The sequence below is a fragment of the Rhododendron vialii genome, chromosome 7a (genome assembly GCF_030253575.1).
Source record: "Rhododendron vialii isolate Sample 1 chromosome 7a, ASM3025357v1".
NCBI classification, from domain to species: Eukaryota; Viridiplantae; Streptophyta; class Magnoliopsida; order Ericales; family Ericaceae; genus Rhododendron; species Rhododendron vialii.
The window spans coordinates 35476437-35493031 of record NC_080563.1 but is presented as its reverse complement, the minus strand read 5'-3'; the positions used below and the strand labels follow the sequence as shown (position 1 = coordinate 35493031).

Sequence of the window (16595 nt, the reverse complement as noted above, 5' to 3'; positions counted from 1 at the left end):
TTGGATGAACTCACATCCACCTAAAAGCTTAAGCCTTAATTCGTGAGCCACCCAATGTTATATTAAGAGTATTTAAGACTCTACACTTCAACTCCAGCCAAAAAACAAAGTTTATGGTTTTCCTGTCCTACTTTCTTTGGTGTGTTAAATCCTCCAAACAAAGTTGAAAATTATGCCCCTCTATTCTATTCGGTTTACTAGTTCTTGCAATAACTCTTGTGCAAAATTGTATTATACATAAGCTTAAAATTTTCAGGCATTTTTAAATTTTCCATCTAGAACATCAACGTAGAGAAGGGGAGAGGAGGAGAGGGAATTGGAATTCCCGTCAAACTAAAAATCTCGTTTTTCATTCATTTTCGTCGAATCATGAACGTGATCTAGCAATAATGGAATTGATACTCAGACTACTGAATCATATGATTTTTTCACCACTTTTATGAGCTTACATGGAACACATATATATGAAAGGAGAAATAGAGAGGATTCGCTACTAAATTCGGAATTTTGTAACAAATCCGTAGTACCAATCTTCTATTTTAGATTGGTCCATAGAGAGGATTCGCTACTAAATTCGGAATTTTGTAACAAATCCGTAGTACCAATCTTCTATTTTAGATTGGTCCCCAGCATTAGCAAGTAAGCTGGTTTGGACACCTGATTATCTAAAAATAATAATCTTCTACTTTCGATGCGAACGCCGCGAGAACCACCAATAGAATGTGAAGCTCAACAACAGAGACCCAACCGCGCCCAAAACCCCTGCAATGATGATAATTCTAGTGTTGGTGCTTTTCTTGCACAAATTATTGAGCTGATACCCACAGAGACCTTTATTCCCACTAAAGCTCTCGGCTTCGTACTTGGACAAATCGGAGGGAATCATACCGGAGAGATCGTTGTTCGCAACCGAAAGCCTTTGCAGTCGTTGGAGTCGGGCCAGCTCGTCTGGAATGGTTCCGGACAACTTGTTGTCGCTTAGATCGAGAACGTTCAAGAACGTGCAGTTTGCTATACCCGGAGGGATTGAACCGGAGAGTTGATTACCGGAGAGACGAAGAGTCACCAAGAAGGGCAGCCAGTTGCAGATATCAGGAGGGATGGGACCGACGAGGTCGCTGCTAGCGAGATAGAGGCTTTGAAGGCTATTACAGTACTTGAGAGACTCTGGGATTTGTCCGGCGAGACTCGTGTTGCTTAGTTCGAGGCTGATTACGCGGGTGCTGTTATCGTTCCAGCAGGTGACGCCGGCGAGCTGGCAGAAGAATGCCGCGGAGGTGTTGGTGGAGAAGGTCCATGCGGCGAGCTTGCCGAGCGGGTCTGCGAGCGAGCCTTTGATGCCTTGGAGGCACTTGACATCGTCATCGACGGCGATGGTTGCAGCAGAAAGATTGAGGATAACGAGAAGCGCCGGAAATGAGAATCGGCGGGTGAACATGGTGGTGGTGGTGATTATTTTTGGGTGTTTGGGTTAGTAGTATTTTTGGCTAACAGTACGAAAGCTAATTATACCGCATAAAGTCCGGCCCCGTTCTACTAATATATATTTTTTATTTTTAGAAAAAATTCATTTTTTATTATTTTTCAAATTTTTTCCTCGTTTGTTAATTTTGTGTCATACTATTTTGGATTAATTTTTTTTTATTTTTACCCAAATATTTTAAAAAATATCAACTTTTAAGGAGAAAAAAGTCAACTTGTTTTACTAAAAAGTGTTTATTTTTTAAAATATTTAGGTAAAAATAATATTTTTTTTACTTGGGAAGAATCAATAAATAATTCATCACAATTTGAAGCAAAATCAATAAACATGAAAAAATTTAAATAAAGATAAAATGTACAATTTTTCTAATAAAAAAAAGTATTAGAGAACAAGGTCTCAGTCAAAATGTTGGCGCCCGACCGACTACGAGAACACTAAAGCACGTTGTTGTTTACTTTTAATTCACATGATGAAGAAAGGACTTTTCCAAGTCAAACAGAGTGTATGAAAGCTCAATCTGAGGCTAAATTCGTCAGGGGCATGGATCCATGGTACTACTACCACCATTGGACTGAAAGCATAAGAAGAATTCACCTACTTTAAAGAAAAAGAAGAGGACGAAGAAGAATTACTGCGTTCTCCCCTTCTTTAGGAGGCAGAGGTTCGAGCCCCTCTGTGGGCGGTTTGGAGTTAGAGCTATGGATAATTTGTGCACTTTTTGTCCTAACACATCTCGCTAACCCCTGCTAACTATACCGTGTGGCCAAAAAAAAAAAGATGAAGATGAAGAAGAATTATTCACCATCAAAAATGATAGATGTCGGTGGCGGTGGTTCGTTTGGCATTATAATTAAGCCAAGTTTTTTGGCTTAAAGTGCGAAATGGTCCTTCCAATTTCTCCAAATAGGAACTTTTAGAAAATGAAGATAATTTCAAGTTCAAAAATTATATGTTTATATAAATAATTTTTCTACCAATATGGATCTTGTTTGATAGATCTAATTGAGATATTTTAAATGGTATAAAAAAATTAAAAATTTATTTTTTATTTTTATTATATTTAAACTTGAAATTATCTTTTTATTGAAAAAGCAAGCGTAACGGGACCGTCAGCCATGTTGATAAGCCAACTGGTTTGGCTTTAAAAGTTTTTGGCTTATTGGCTTCTTTGACCCACCCTTTATTTACCAACTCAAATGACCATATTGCCCTTTCTCATGGTTTATTGGTTAAAGCTGGAGATGTATTATAGTCATTTTATATGCAGTTGCCTCCTTAGGGCTTACGGCTACCATGGACACGTGTTGGGTTTGAGCCACTCCCATATGATGCCAAGTTTAAGGCAACGCACTTGACTTGGTCCCGTTCTACTTTTTTTTTTAATAAATACTTAAAAATTAACAATCTATTTTCAAACTTAAAAAATAATGAATTTATAAAATTAAATTTTCAATTTTTTTTGCAAGGTTTGATGAGATCTATCAAACAAAATTCATATTACATATTTTCTTATTTCAATATGCCAATTATTTTTAAGCTTGAAAATTATAAATAAGTACTTATTTTTTAAGTGGATAAACTGGAACACCATCTTTTATTGGGGTTAAAAAAGCCAAAAAGCTTGGCTTAATTATAATGCCAACGACGCCGAAGTTCTTCCACTTCCAAAAAAACAGGAGGATAAACATACAGAGATAATAAAATAGATCAAATATGGGGAGAACTTATTAAAATTAGAAAGTTGAGAAAAGATGGACAAACCAGATTTTTTTTGGTTCATAACCCTCTTTTATTGAGCGATTAGTACTCATGGAGAAACATCAACTCCATTTTATTTTCTTCAACCACCAACAGGTTAATGAAGAGTAAAAATCAAGCACCAAGTGCTTCAAACTCTAACCAATCTTAGGGACCTTGGTAACCACACCGTCCTCATCAACCCAAACCCAAACCCTAGTGCAATCGAAGTTCCTAATAACTGGTGTTCCTTCTAACAGCACCGCCGCGCTAACCAGAGAATTCTCCCTCTCGATCGTTGCTGCAGCCGTTTCTCCCTGAGCCCCGACGAGCTCCGGCCACGAATTCTTCCCTGCATAAATACGCACGAAACCTTGTTAGAAATTAACTAGGCTCCCAAAACATCTCATCAAAACGGAACTCTGTAAACCCGAGTCTTACCTTCGCAATCGGACGACATTCTCAATGCTATGCGATTTGCTAGAACTTGGTATGTATGCAATATGTTGTCTTGCGTTATCTCTGTGATTGATATGTTGAGTTTCAGTGAATGGGTATTTATAGATGAGCATTCTGAGTTTCTGGTTAAGCCTTGTGGTTGGTTGTTTTTGACTTTGCAGCTGTTTTAATTATTTGAACATATATATATTGATACAAATGGTGTAATTCAGCTGTTTTTTTTTGGTCAAGCGGAAAATCAGTAATTCAGCTGTTTAGATGTCTGAATATTGCAAAACTTTTCTACCAGTATATATCTTTCCAGCACATTTTTTAGTGGGCTGCTGGGTTGCCACATTAGACCAGCAGCACACACCATTGTCTCACCAAAATTATCACATTGGCAAACTCATGATCTCCCATGGATGGATAGTTAATTCTCCAAGCAGCTTCGGGACCTACTATAGTTCATCTCAAAATATGTCAGCCACCACATGAATTTTGCGGTGACCGTCCACCACACGTCCCAAAAAATTACAGAAAAATATTCATAAATTTTAAAATAATAACAGTTTTCGTCCCTACAAATTCCGAAAAAACACACCTATCGATATCCGTTGGAGTTGATTTTTTACAAGGTCCCATGAAATATTATTTTAAAATTTATGAATATTATTTTGTATTTTTTTGGGGCCGTTAGTTTTCGTCCCTACAAATTCCGAAAAATATACTTACTGATATCCGTTTGAGCTGATTTTTTACAGAGTCCCATGAAATATTATTTTAAAATTTATGAATATTTTTCTATATTTTTTTGAGGCCCGAAGTGGGCCTCAATAGACGCGCAATGGACGGTCACCGCATTTTCATGCGGTGTAACTAAACTTTCTGGCTTTAATTTGGAAGTTGGTTGATGCCCAAAACAAGGAGATTAGAAATCCAAAAAAAAAGATCCACCATGTAGTGATAGGGCTGTCCCTGACATTCGTGGGCCCGAGGCAAATTTCAAGATTGAGGCCCCTTATTTACTTTTACTAGCAAAGAATACAAATAGTTAATCTTTAACAAAAAAATGAAAAAGAAAAAAGAACAGTAAATCAATCTCTTCCTAATCGAACCTTGTATTCCAATCAACTGGGGTCGGCCCTATTTTATTATAGAACTCTATCCAAGGCTACCTGTTCACTTCGATTTATTAAGCTCAAATCCTTTTGTATCACGATATTTAAAGTCAGTTTAAGTCTTCTTCTTCCCATTGCCCTGCTATGTACTATGGTAAATAGGTCTAAACCACTTTAATCGATTTTCTCTCAATTTATTATATTTCTGAAAATAGTGATCATTACAAGAACGCAAAAGTATCACTTCAAAATACCTTTCTTTTTTGCTTGAGTTCATCCATAACAAGCTAACTTTTTACACCTAGTATAACACACTATAAAATATGGGCTCCCTTCATTTTAAAGAAAATATGAGGATCAAGACGCAAGCCTTTCTCATCTCCCCTCATGGACCGGCCAGAGTAGCGTATCAGGTCGTGGCGATGCCATTACCATCGGTAACTTCGTACTCCAAATCAAACGCGACTCGCTGTGAAGATTTCGGCACATCGTCCGACGTCAAACAGCATCCATTGGGGAAGAAGAGTTGGGACAGAAAAACACGATGATCATCCACATAAGGCCTAACATCATTGTGCCAATAACGCAGAATTTTACAACCCTTTCAAGGAGGTAACAATCGATGCCACAACTCTGAGGGACAGACGGCCGCCCTACCCAAGTTTTCAAATTTTCATTACAACTACTACATTAGTTTTTTTCGTAAAAATTGTAAAACTATACAGGCTCATCCACCCAATGTTTCTAAAATCTAACACCAGCATACAAGGTTCCATTTTAATTTCGTATGAGATGCGAGATAATTCGTATGGTAGTTTTGCAATTTGTATCATCATAATTGATCACATCTTAAAGTATGTTCCAAATTTTTCTGTAATGTCGCCCTGGTCTCGGGATTTTTGGGCCACGTCTCTTGACACCACCACCCCCTCCCACGACACCACCCCTTCTCCTCGTGCTGCTGCATGGAAGATTTTGGCTCCCCCCCCTCCTAGGGTTCTTAACACTCGCGAGTATTCGCAGTAGCAGTGAACGACGGCGAGGATATCTTCTTCAAAACCCGCGACACTGGTAATGTTCATAAACCTTCCTCTGGAGGTGGAGGAGGGGGCCGAGGAGAAAGGGGCTAGGCAATTCTGTTGGTCTCATAATTTGGAGGAGTTGTCCTTGTCTATCACATCCGAGAGGATAGATCGGTACAATTAGAGGACTACAATTTCCCATTAGGATGGTTAGGATCACCCGGTTCCCACCCCGTGGCAGTAAGCCATACTCTGTTCTGGGTTGGGAGTGGTTATTTCTATGCGTATGATCTCCATCACTGGAATTTGTACGCCGGAGTGGTACAAGGCCTTTGTAACGCTATTCAATACCCCCTGGAGAACATAGACTACGCACGCTACAAACCGGAGCTTCATTATTTCGGTGGCGACAACTTCTGCTTGACATGGTTCGACTGGCCTGTGGGAAGCACATTATTTACTCAACTTCACAGCACCATGATCCGGGTTCAGATTTACAACCACCCGTCCCCACTAGCCTGGCTTTCATGCGCTGGACGCCTACGTTGTGAATTCACGATCTTATCTCCTACCTTTTTGTTTCGATTTCTTGTGCAGCCTGCTCTTGGATGGTTTTGCGTGCTATCGTCAACTACTTAAAGACGGAGTTGCCTGTGAGTCCGATTACCTCTTTGGATGAACCGTTGAAGAAGTTGAATGTGAAGGTACGGGGAAGGAAAAGGCAGCTGGGAGTGGATAGAGGGTGCTGTTCGTAAGACAACAGGAAGGTCCACTTCACCTGTTCTCTGCTCAAGTAAAGGACTAGGTTCGAGATTTAGGAAGGTCCCCCAACAGAGACAATCCCAAAATACGGGATCGCTGTTCGGGTGCTGTATTCGTATGGTAAAGATATACTTGTCCAAGTTGTCTCAGACACTTATTGCTTGGAATGGTGACAATCAACTTTGTTCATGAAAAGAACATAGACTGGTCTTCTCCAATTACAATGAATCACAACTACAATAAGAATCAAATACAGCAGAGAAAATGACTGCCTTTGCATAAGAGAAGAACATATTCTTACAACAAATAATGAATTCACACGTAAACCGACTATTTCAAAATACCGTTCACGTACGTATGCAAGAATTCTTCTTTCCTACTGCTGCTACGGAGATATTTATAATTTTTTCGATATTCTCCATGCCAATTGTAGCCACATCAACTTGAAAATATGCTCCTCTAGCTAATATTTAAAAACCCACAACACCAAGACCTCGCAGATACAAACCGATGTCTATATATATATATATATATATATATACACACACGCATGGATATTGATATGCAACTAACTTCAGAGAGAACACCCCTCTAAAGTATGGAATTAAGATAGAAGTTGTAATGCCTCCTGTTGAACTCTAACAAGCTACCGTACGTCCGATCCGCTACACCAACAAACAGAGCTTCTGTGTCAGGGCTAAAGGAAATTCCGGCAATCTCCCCAAACAGATCAATCTCCTGCACCTTGGCATAAGCAGACTGAGTATCAAATATATGAACAAAGTCTGCCGCCTCTGCCATGGCCATAAAGCGGCCGTCCGATGTGAACCGTATGGCTCTGATTGCAGCCATTCGCCCCTTGAGTACGGCTATGGACTGGGATAGGTTTCTTACGTCCCACAATCTGCAAGTGGTGTCCTGGTTCCCTGTAGCCAAATTTTGCCCGTCTAGGTGCCAAGCTGAGGCAAAAGAATAATCAAAGTGCCCCTTGAGATTCCCAAGAACCTGTAGAGGAGTCGTTAAACACGACGTTCAAAAAAAGGCTTCCTAAAACAGACCAGGGCTTCTTCTCGACTAGAAAATACAGAATCCAACCAAGTAGGACTAATTAAGTAGCTCAGCATCCTCGTTTCTCAACCTCTTCCAAGTTACAGCCTCCAATGAACCAAAAAAGAAAATAAGAGACTTCTCCTTTCCTATGCCTGGTTCCTAGACCCTAGTATGTGAGGGAAGAGAAATTTTGGGGGGATATGAATAAACAGTTCTCTTCTTCCTCGGACCACTTTCTTATTCTTCTTTATTTTCTTTGTTTGTTGGAGGTGCCTTAATATTTTCTTGTGTCTTTCTCTTTAAATCAGACAAAGTTAAATTAGTTCCCTCTTCATTTCCTTTTGTTCCCTCTCCACAACAATAAAAGATAAACACAAACCAACTCAGTAGCAAATAGAAGTAGAAACGAACCTTTCCAGACTGAGTGTCAGCGATCAAGCACTCCGCACTGTCCCCAAGGACTGCCATTAGTTTACCATCAGGACTGACAGAAGTGTTCTGCAGATGAATTACAAAAGCTTATAAAACTATGCAATATACACAATTGCCGAGTAGTAGCTAAAGGTCAAGAACGATATCAGAAAAGAGGGATTTGGACATCTACCCACATTTACTGACCACGGAAAGGAGAAACGACTAAGGCATGCGAAATTCCCAGCATCAAAAACCCTGACCTGAGCATCGTTATTTGCAGTCATGATACGTATGGAGCCACTGAAAAGATGTAGCACACAAGCATTAAACATAGGCCAAGCTTTATAAATTCTAGCAAATGTACTTAGTCAAGATTTGACTGACTTGGAATTGTGGTATATGTCCACTGCATTAGTTATAGCATTTTCATCTGCAGCAATTTTTGTGCTGAAGGCAACCCCAGGCTGACTCAAGAACTGGCCAGTGAGAGAACAATTAGAATAGAATCAGAGAGGAAGTGCAAAAAAAATACTGTATGGTTCTTGGATTTGTGGAGGGATTTCGAAAAGGAAATATAATGTAACAAATTTTTCGTCATTGTCTTGTCCTTAGCAATGAAGAAGCATCCCTTACCTCTTCTCTTCTTTTCCCACAAGGGCCACAACAAATCCCTTCACAAACCCAACATGCAAATACAGCCTAAAAGAAACTAGGTTTTCATTCTCCAATCTTGTACATTCTATACCTTGCAAATTAGCTCCCCCTGAAAACCACCAGCCACCAAGAGATTATCTTTAACTGCCATGGTGCTTATCTGGACTCTAGACAGTGTCTGCTGATCCAAGGATCCAGGATATTTCTGGAAAAGTATCTCAAGTTAATTCTTCCATGCTTCAACAATCAAACAAATTGAATTAAGGTAAGACAAGATGCTACTTACTTTTGTCGGTTCAATCGGTTTGGCAACGTTTAGTACTTCTTTACCCCTCCTAAGAAGTGAGGACCAGTGCATCAGGGAGTAGTTTTGCATGAGATAAACATCGTGTTTTGAGGTTGCCCATACAAGATTCCTCAACTGCGAACAGGAAAACAAACCCAGTTTGATGGGAACATCATTAGCAATGTTCAACCCTAGTAGTATGCAAAGCATGAGGACGACAATTTACAATTTGGACAAGAAAAGAGAGGTTGGACCCTGAAAAATAGAGCAAAGGATTCAATTGCACAATGTAGACGAAATTGGTCCCTAATCCACAGTAAAAAGCAAGGAACAAAAACAGCCTAACCATCCAAATGAAAGTTGACAACCAATTTACAAATGAAGATATAAAGCTACAAGCCCGTTGGCAAAGCTATTGATGCCATGCGACTTTGTTACGCTAGATTAATCACAAAATATAAAACATCATAATTGTCTGGTCGCTTAAACGTTGATCATGCCAACTGTGCCAAGCCATGTCTGTTACTAAAATGAATGGCTTGTGACAGTGCTGACATGTGAAGCACAAGAAGAACAGCTACCCCAGTTTTACCGTACTAAATTCCAAAGAGGTGAATTAAGAGCAACACTACAAGTAAGAACTAGAAATCAACCAGCCACCGAACCAGCACAGAAGAAGGGAACATCATGACAAGTGGACACACTAGGCCATCAAGGTGCACGACATGACAGCTTAAGATCATTCATGAAATTTAGAATTTTTAAGGGCACCAAGTGGAACTAATTCAAATTATTCTTATTTTTGACACAGCCAAATACTCACTCTTTCCTAAAAGATTGCCTGGTTCGCAAAAGAGAACTTAAAAAAGTGTATTTGTATAAAAAAAGAAGTTCAAACTTTTTGTTTTCATGAATTAAAATAAATCTAGTAACTTTCAAGGAAAAAAAAGTTTAATTTTTTTTGACAACAATGTGTTTCCTTTTCCTTTTTTAAGTTTTGATTTGCAGGCCGAACGATCTTTTTGAGATGGAGGTAGTATAAAACACAACTGATACTAAATCCATAGAGAACTATAACAAGGAAAACTTGCAAAGAACCTGGTAGTTCATATTACAGTGGCCCACCATTTCGCTAACAAGCTTGTAGATTTAATTAAAACGTGACAAATGGGTGTTCTTGCAAAAAAAAAAATCACACTATTAAATAGAACTTTCACCACGAAGAATAATCCTTTAACTAATTTTTTTCCTCCCAAATATACATTCACTTCTCCTTAACAAGGGTGATATGAAGTGAGCAGAAATTGTATGCATCCAACAAAGAATCTCAAAATGTGTGGAAGTTAAGACCATTCCAAGAAGGTCAATTGGTTAAACAACTGCCAGCAAAATTTTGTTATCCTTCTCCTTGCGCAACATGCACAAAATAGGTTGAAAATTGCAATAAAGAGAAACGACATGAAAAAGCATATCTCACCATGATGTTAAGAAAAACAATACTAAGCGCGGATATATATATATACAAACCGCTCTTAAATGCTTAAATATGTCCTCATCATACCATATGAACAAGGTATCCTTAATGCACCAGCTTCTCAAACTTAACTGCCACCTTGCTTTGAGCTGTAATAAAATAAGAGTAGTAGCCCCAATGCGATAGTAACTATGTTAAGAAGGAAGGTACAAAGTCTAGACTACGATCACATTTAACGCTGTCACCAGGAATCAGTATGATGATCCCTCAAGCTAGAACTAATTGACCCAAAAAAAAAAAAAAATCAACAAGTAGATTGTTCAAGCAGCCAAAAAATTTCCATACCAGACAAACAATATAAACAGTAGATCAGTAAAGTTAATAAAGCAAGATGAAAGCATAGAGACAAAAAAAAAAAAAAAAAGTCTACAGTCCTAGAACCCGAAACATAACTCAAACTATACCAGCAAATGACATGTCTCTGAAAGCCCATCAGAATGAGACGAGCTTAAATGCAGGGCTCCTGGAGAGAGAAAGATACTACATAGAACAAAGCACCAATCTCCCTAAGGTACGTCAAATGATGATTATCTCAAGCATACCTCTCATTGCCCTCAAGCTGCTGACATACCCATATGAGAATGTGACTATAAAATCCTATCAGAACAATCGAATCATTGTTGTAACTGCATTTGAGGTTGCTTATGTTCGTAGGGGAAGGAAATCCATAGTTTCAAATGTTACATCGATCAATATCAATTACCATAACAAGATAAAACCTGCACTTTACGTAAGTGGTCATACTAGTTCTCCTGGTAAAAAGTCTGCTCAAGTATGAGCTGCCAATAGCCTTCATATATTCTATAGTTCTAAGACTACCTTTGATTTTGATGCTTAAAAATAGGAGATGTTTGAATGGCCCAGCTAATAATCTTGTCTTTTGCATTGGGTTCCTTTTGATTTACTCATAAGCTACTCATGATGATGATCAGGCTATTATAGATTGGAGTCAGATACATGCCGTACTCCCTGTTGTGCTACAGAGTGGCGTAAGTTGTTTCATCTGGAACTGCTCAATGTAATGTTAGTAGTGGGAACCAATTGAATCATCATTATAGACGAATTGTCAAATCAACGAAAATGGTAAATAATATATCCAAATACCTGCCAAACTACCATAAGCAATGACACTAGAGTCTAAAGCTGAGAAATCATAAGACGTTTTAGACCCAATCAGCAAACATAATTTCTCATTAATGTGAATTGAAGCAACGAGCCTTAGATTGACAAGTACAAAAGGATTTTACTAGATCTTTTAGTTCAACAATGAATGATAACCAGATATATGCCGTTCGTCATCCATTTGAAAAGGATTAAGAAGGGCAAATGACAAACTTTAAGAAAAGGACAACAATTCTTAAAAAAGGTGTAGAAGAGCTTTCAATTAATTTGTTAAAAGATGTGCTCGCAGAACATAATCTCAATAATTCTTGTATTTAATATGAGGAACAAAATATCGGAACTACATTAGATACGCCTCTATAACTACTAAAAGCATCCTAAACCAAAAGCTTTGATATCAGTTTGGAGTCTCCACCTGAAAATGCACAATGGTCGATTTGACAAGGCGAGTGTTGAACTGGAAGTCATAAAAATTGTGGCATGTCTCTGCCTCTGTGCACTCCTGCAGGAAAATTATCTTTAGCAATGGTGCTCAAGAGAAAGCGAAACTCAGTAGGACAAACTGATGCAACGAATAAGCTTTAGATGGCCTATCAGGGAATTTTAAACAATTTAAAGAACTAAAGTCATAGCTATTTGAAACATAACATCTTGCCCAATTAAATCAGCACGTAAGACAGGTACCACTCAATTCAGGATACTTGGGAATAAACAAGAGAGAGACATCAAACTACTCCACTCTTTCCGGTCTTCCATTATTTTTGTTCCTTGCATTCTATTTTCACTTCTTGCTAAGTCGAACACCATTCCCCCCACTCCACCCCCACCAACCTCCAAAAATCAAAGGGAAAATTGACACCACTGTTATGTTTCATGTATGAGCAAGACTTATTAAAATCAAACTTTCATGGTCTGACGAGAATTTCTGAATTATCGTTATTATAATGGCTACTTCACCAACAACCTGGGAAGCCTCTTGGAAACTTCAATAAAGTACGACAAGAAGTTGAAACAAAAAATTAAATCAAGGAATATCAAATCTACGTCTATAATTTCCCAAATTCCCACTCCTTTCCTTGCCCTTTCCGTGTATGGAAAAAGAATACTATAAGCATCGAAACCCATTTAACAACCCCACCACAACTGGAAACGGTAAATATCCGAGGGTCTTCTAACACGTTGAAAAGAACAAATAACAGCACCAATAATGAATAAGTTAAATGAAGAGGAAAAAACCCGTTTCCCAAGAAAAAAATGCATTCGCCTTAGATTCATGACTCTAACTGGACTATGACTACAACAAAGTTGTCTTTGCAATGGCTGGTATGCAGCAAGACCAACCTTTATGAGCTCCTTGGGAGAGCGTGAGAGGTTCTCATAATTCTTGTATAGCTTTAATCTCGTCTCACGGTACCTGTCTCTATTGAAATTGAGCCTCTCCCAAGGAATTCCCTGAATATCTCTGCCATTTCTAGCTTCCAAAGCTGAAGTATCAGTCTTTGGCTTGGTCTGTAAGAGCCAAAAATCCATAAGAACGTAGTTTAACAACAATGTAAATTGATGCGTATATATATCTATGAAGATTCCATAGCTAGATAAGATGTTAATATAACTGCTGATGATCAGTTAAACTTGCCAGCTCAAAGTCATCTTCAAAGTCCGAGTCAAAATACCCATCAACACCTTCTCTAGGCGATTCGGTGTCCTCAAAGAGAATTCCATCGAAACCAGTCATTTCGTGGTAGTCTTCAACCATGTATTCGAGGTTGTGGTTCTGAAATTGCTGCATTTTCCTACAATTGAACAACTACCATTTGATCAAACCTAAGAACAGTTCCGTTTTATTTGGTACATGATGGAGAAAACAGATCAAGAAGACCACTAAGATGCTTAATCACTGCCGAGTGAAACGATAAAATATACAGGATATAGAAAGGACATGCAAAGGAAATCTCAAGGAAATGTGGAGATATGAAATTAGATGGTAAAACTAGGCTAGCTAATGTGATTATCCAATGAATCTATGTTGAATCATGACAGAAGTTTATTAAGCTTAAATGTTCTACAAACTAAAGTTCTCTAACTACAAAAATTTTCAAAAAACAATTTTGAAAAGCTAAAAGTCCATGACATGATCCTAAAAGTATGCGACTCCTGTCTGAATACCCGTTATTAAAGAACGTAAAATCCTAACCAGGAAACTAAAATCAAAATAACACATCCCATTTACCCTGCTTTTCATTGAATTTTGGACTTGGTTACACAAATGTCGGGCTTGTGATGCATGACTCAATTCTGGTCGTGCTTCGCTGACTATTCGGGGGCAGCGCCCCCGGGACCAAGACAAGGGTATTATGGTGATTGGTGAGGTAAATCCTAGTTTATAAATACTTGCTATATGCAGCAACTGATGTAACTTGTGCTCTTCAATCGTTACATAGAGAAAACGGGTGTAAACCGAGGATGTACTCAGCTATACTGGTAGGAACCACGTAAAAGTCTCTGTGTCTTTTTTGTGATCGTTCTTGATTATTCCTTGCGCATTGTGTGTTTGTTGATTTGGCCGAATTCTCAACAGCAAACAACAGGAAAATCAAACTGAATGACTTATAATCCTCGCACATTGTATGGACGGGACTACGCGAATACTAGAAGGAAAACGGGTATGAATTGCAGTGTATACGGTGCACTTTCATCAAATCCACAACGGGAATACCCAAATACTAACAGGAAAATCAACGTGAACGTGGCTGTATAGAAACAAAACGACGATTCAAAGGACCACAGAAAATAGCAGTTCAATGGTAACAGGCGTTTAGCGCAATAAAAAATGCTAAGAAGACAACAATCCAAACACAATATCAAATACAACCTCTCACGTGCATTTGGGGCCCACATGCACTAGTATGTGTGGGTCCCACGTGTATGTGAGAGAGATCATGTTTGGCGTTGTGTATGTAGAACTTTTGTTAGCACAATAGAGAGCGAAAAATACATCCAAATGTCTACTACCATTCAAACACAACTGCATCTAATTGTAACAGACGTTTAGCACATTAAAGACTTAAAGAGCTAAAACTATATCAAGAAAAAAAAAAAGAGTCTACAAACACAACCCTAAAACACAACTCCGTACACAACTGGATCAGAACCATTCGATGCATGTTGATCCATGTGCATCGAACGACCCGCACAAAATTGTGTTTAAAAGTTGTGTGAGTAGCATGAATTCTCAGAAACCGAAAATTTGAAACAAAAAATACCTCTGGATTTAAGAAGAAACAACTCCAGCGGCTGAAGTCTGAGTGGATTGCAAATGAACCAAAGGTCAGTGGCACAGAATTACCAAAACGTAGAGAGAGAGAGAGAGAGAGAGAGAGGGATTTGTCGAAAAAGAACGAGGGAGGTTTGAGCACTTGGCTGTGACGTGCTTTATAGTGGAGGAGGTGGTCGGGGACGACGGGAGTTTCGGCGTGGGACCCACCGGAGCTGGTGGAGCCCAGACAATAAGGAAATTCGGTGGTGGGCTCCATTAACGGTGAACGTTTGGACGTCAAATGGATATGGTGCTATTGACCTGTTTGGACAATTTTTTAATGGAAAAAATGACGGCGAATGACATGTTTTGATAATTAATATCCGTCAAAAATATGTCAAGAACATTTGTTAATGCTGAAAATGTCATTGGCGAGTATCAATTATCGTCATTTTTCCCGATTTAATTAATTTTTAGTTAGTAATTTTTGTTGTTAATGATTTCTATAGTTGGTACAGGATCCGGCTCAACTACAGAGAAGCGTGTGCGATTTAATTTGAATCATTCATCTTGATAATTAATGATTTATATACTTTTACCAGTAAAATTATATTATTACTAGTAAGAATATAAAAACAAATCTGAACCATTAAAAAAAATACCATTTGTCGGTGAACTTCAGACAAACCAAATTCTTGATATATTCTATCTATAGAGGGAGAGGCGCTATTTGGTATATCGGCCAAAAAATGAAGGTGGCTAATTTTTCGGAAGTTTAATTTCTCTTCAAAAGATAATGGATACAAACAATGAGAAAAGAGATCGGGAGTTTAATTTCTCCTTGAAGATACTAATCTAACTCTTTTAACAAACTTCCGTTGATCCAAAAAAACAAATATCGAACCTTCAAGAATTAATTGACATGTGCATGAATTAGCCAAATACTTGAGTTATAAAAAAACAATAATAACAAATGCAACATATAAATGAAGAAAATGTTCAGAACTACATCCAGAATACACGCTCAAATGCATAGACAGTGACATTAATGTGTGAGGCTCACACACCCCACACCATTGTGAGGTGGATGTGAGCCCCACACATTTATGTGAGAGTTTATGCATTTATGTGAGCGTTTTCCATTAAATTGAAACTATCCAGCAGTGTGCAGACTATAGGGCGGTCAATTCGACTATTCATTTCAGTGATGAACGGCTCGAATTTTAATCCGAATAATGAGCGACTCAGTTCAATAGAAATTCAAATTAAATTCACGCCGTCAACATTAAAAATGGACTATGGAATCAGCCGTCCTCCGGCCTCTACATTACGGACCAGAGGATTTCCCATTTCCACCCACTCCAACTTTAAGTACTACTATATAGTAGTATGATATGAAACAGAATCCACGTGCCCATGGTTCCTTGGCAGATCCTGATAGCACCATGTGGCTCACGGTGGCTAATGGAAGCCTACCTTCCACCTGTCCTACTCCCATTTCGTGCCGCATTTCCTTTCCCAAATTCACCGACGTCAGTGGTGGGCCCGCGTGGGACGTTAATTAAGGGATAATGGAGGTTGGTTGGTTAGTTAGTTAGGATAAACGTAAATCCACGATCTTTTCCCTAATCTATTTTGGTCGGTTAATAGGGTCCCACCCACTTAGCGGATTTTTGGGTTCTGGAAAAAACCCGGTCACAATCTTTACTCTTTTGA

At 38.6% G+C, this 16595-nt stretch overlaps 2 protein-coding genes across 3 annotated transcripts; both read right to left on the bottom strand.

Annotated features, from left to right (window-relative positions):
• Positions 1 to 3186: 3186 nt before the first annotated feature.
• LOC131332137 (proteinase inhibitor-like) lies at positions 3187 to 3825 on the bottom strand. Its single transcript, XM_058366218.1, has 2 exons — positions 3662 to 3825; positions 3187 to 3572 (listed from the first exon to the last, which is right to left on the bottom strand). The coding sequence occupies exons 1-2, from the start codon at positions 3678 to 3680 to the stop codon at positions 3379 to 3381; spliced, it is 213 nt and encodes a 70-aa protein (XP_058222201.1). The 5' UTR covers positions 3681 to 3825; the 3' UTR covers positions 3187 to 3378.
• Positions 3826 to 6814: 2989 nt separating this feature from the next.
• On the bottom strand, positions 6815 to 15053 carry LOC131332134 (uncharacterized WD repeat-containing protein C2A9.03-like). Of its 2 annotated transcripts, XM_058366214.1 has the most exons (10): positions 14887 to 15053; positions 13260 to 13416; positions 12965 to 13132; positions 12039 to 12125; positions 8968 to 9102; positions 8773 to 8886; positions 8412 to 8503; positions 8222 to 8327; positions 8025 to 8111; positions 6815 to 7568 (listed from the first exon to the last, which is right to left on the bottom strand). In XM_058366214.1, the coding sequence occupies exons 2-10, from the start codon at positions 13410 to 13412 to the stop codon at positions 7155 to 7157; spliced, it is 1356 nt and encodes a 451-aa protein (XP_058222197.1). In that variant the 5' UTR covers positions 13413 to 13416; positions 14887 to 15053; the 3' UTR covers positions 6815 to 7154. The 2 variants fall into 2 exon arrangements, with proteins under 2 accessions (XP_058222197.1, XP_058222198.1); XM_058366215.1 differs by lacking the exons at positions 12965 to 13132; positions 13260 to 13416; positions 14887 to 15053 and adding an exon at positions 10529 to 10590 and having other exon boundaries at positions 12039 to 12100.
• Between the last annotated feature and the right edge of the window lie 1542 nt (positions 15054 to 16595).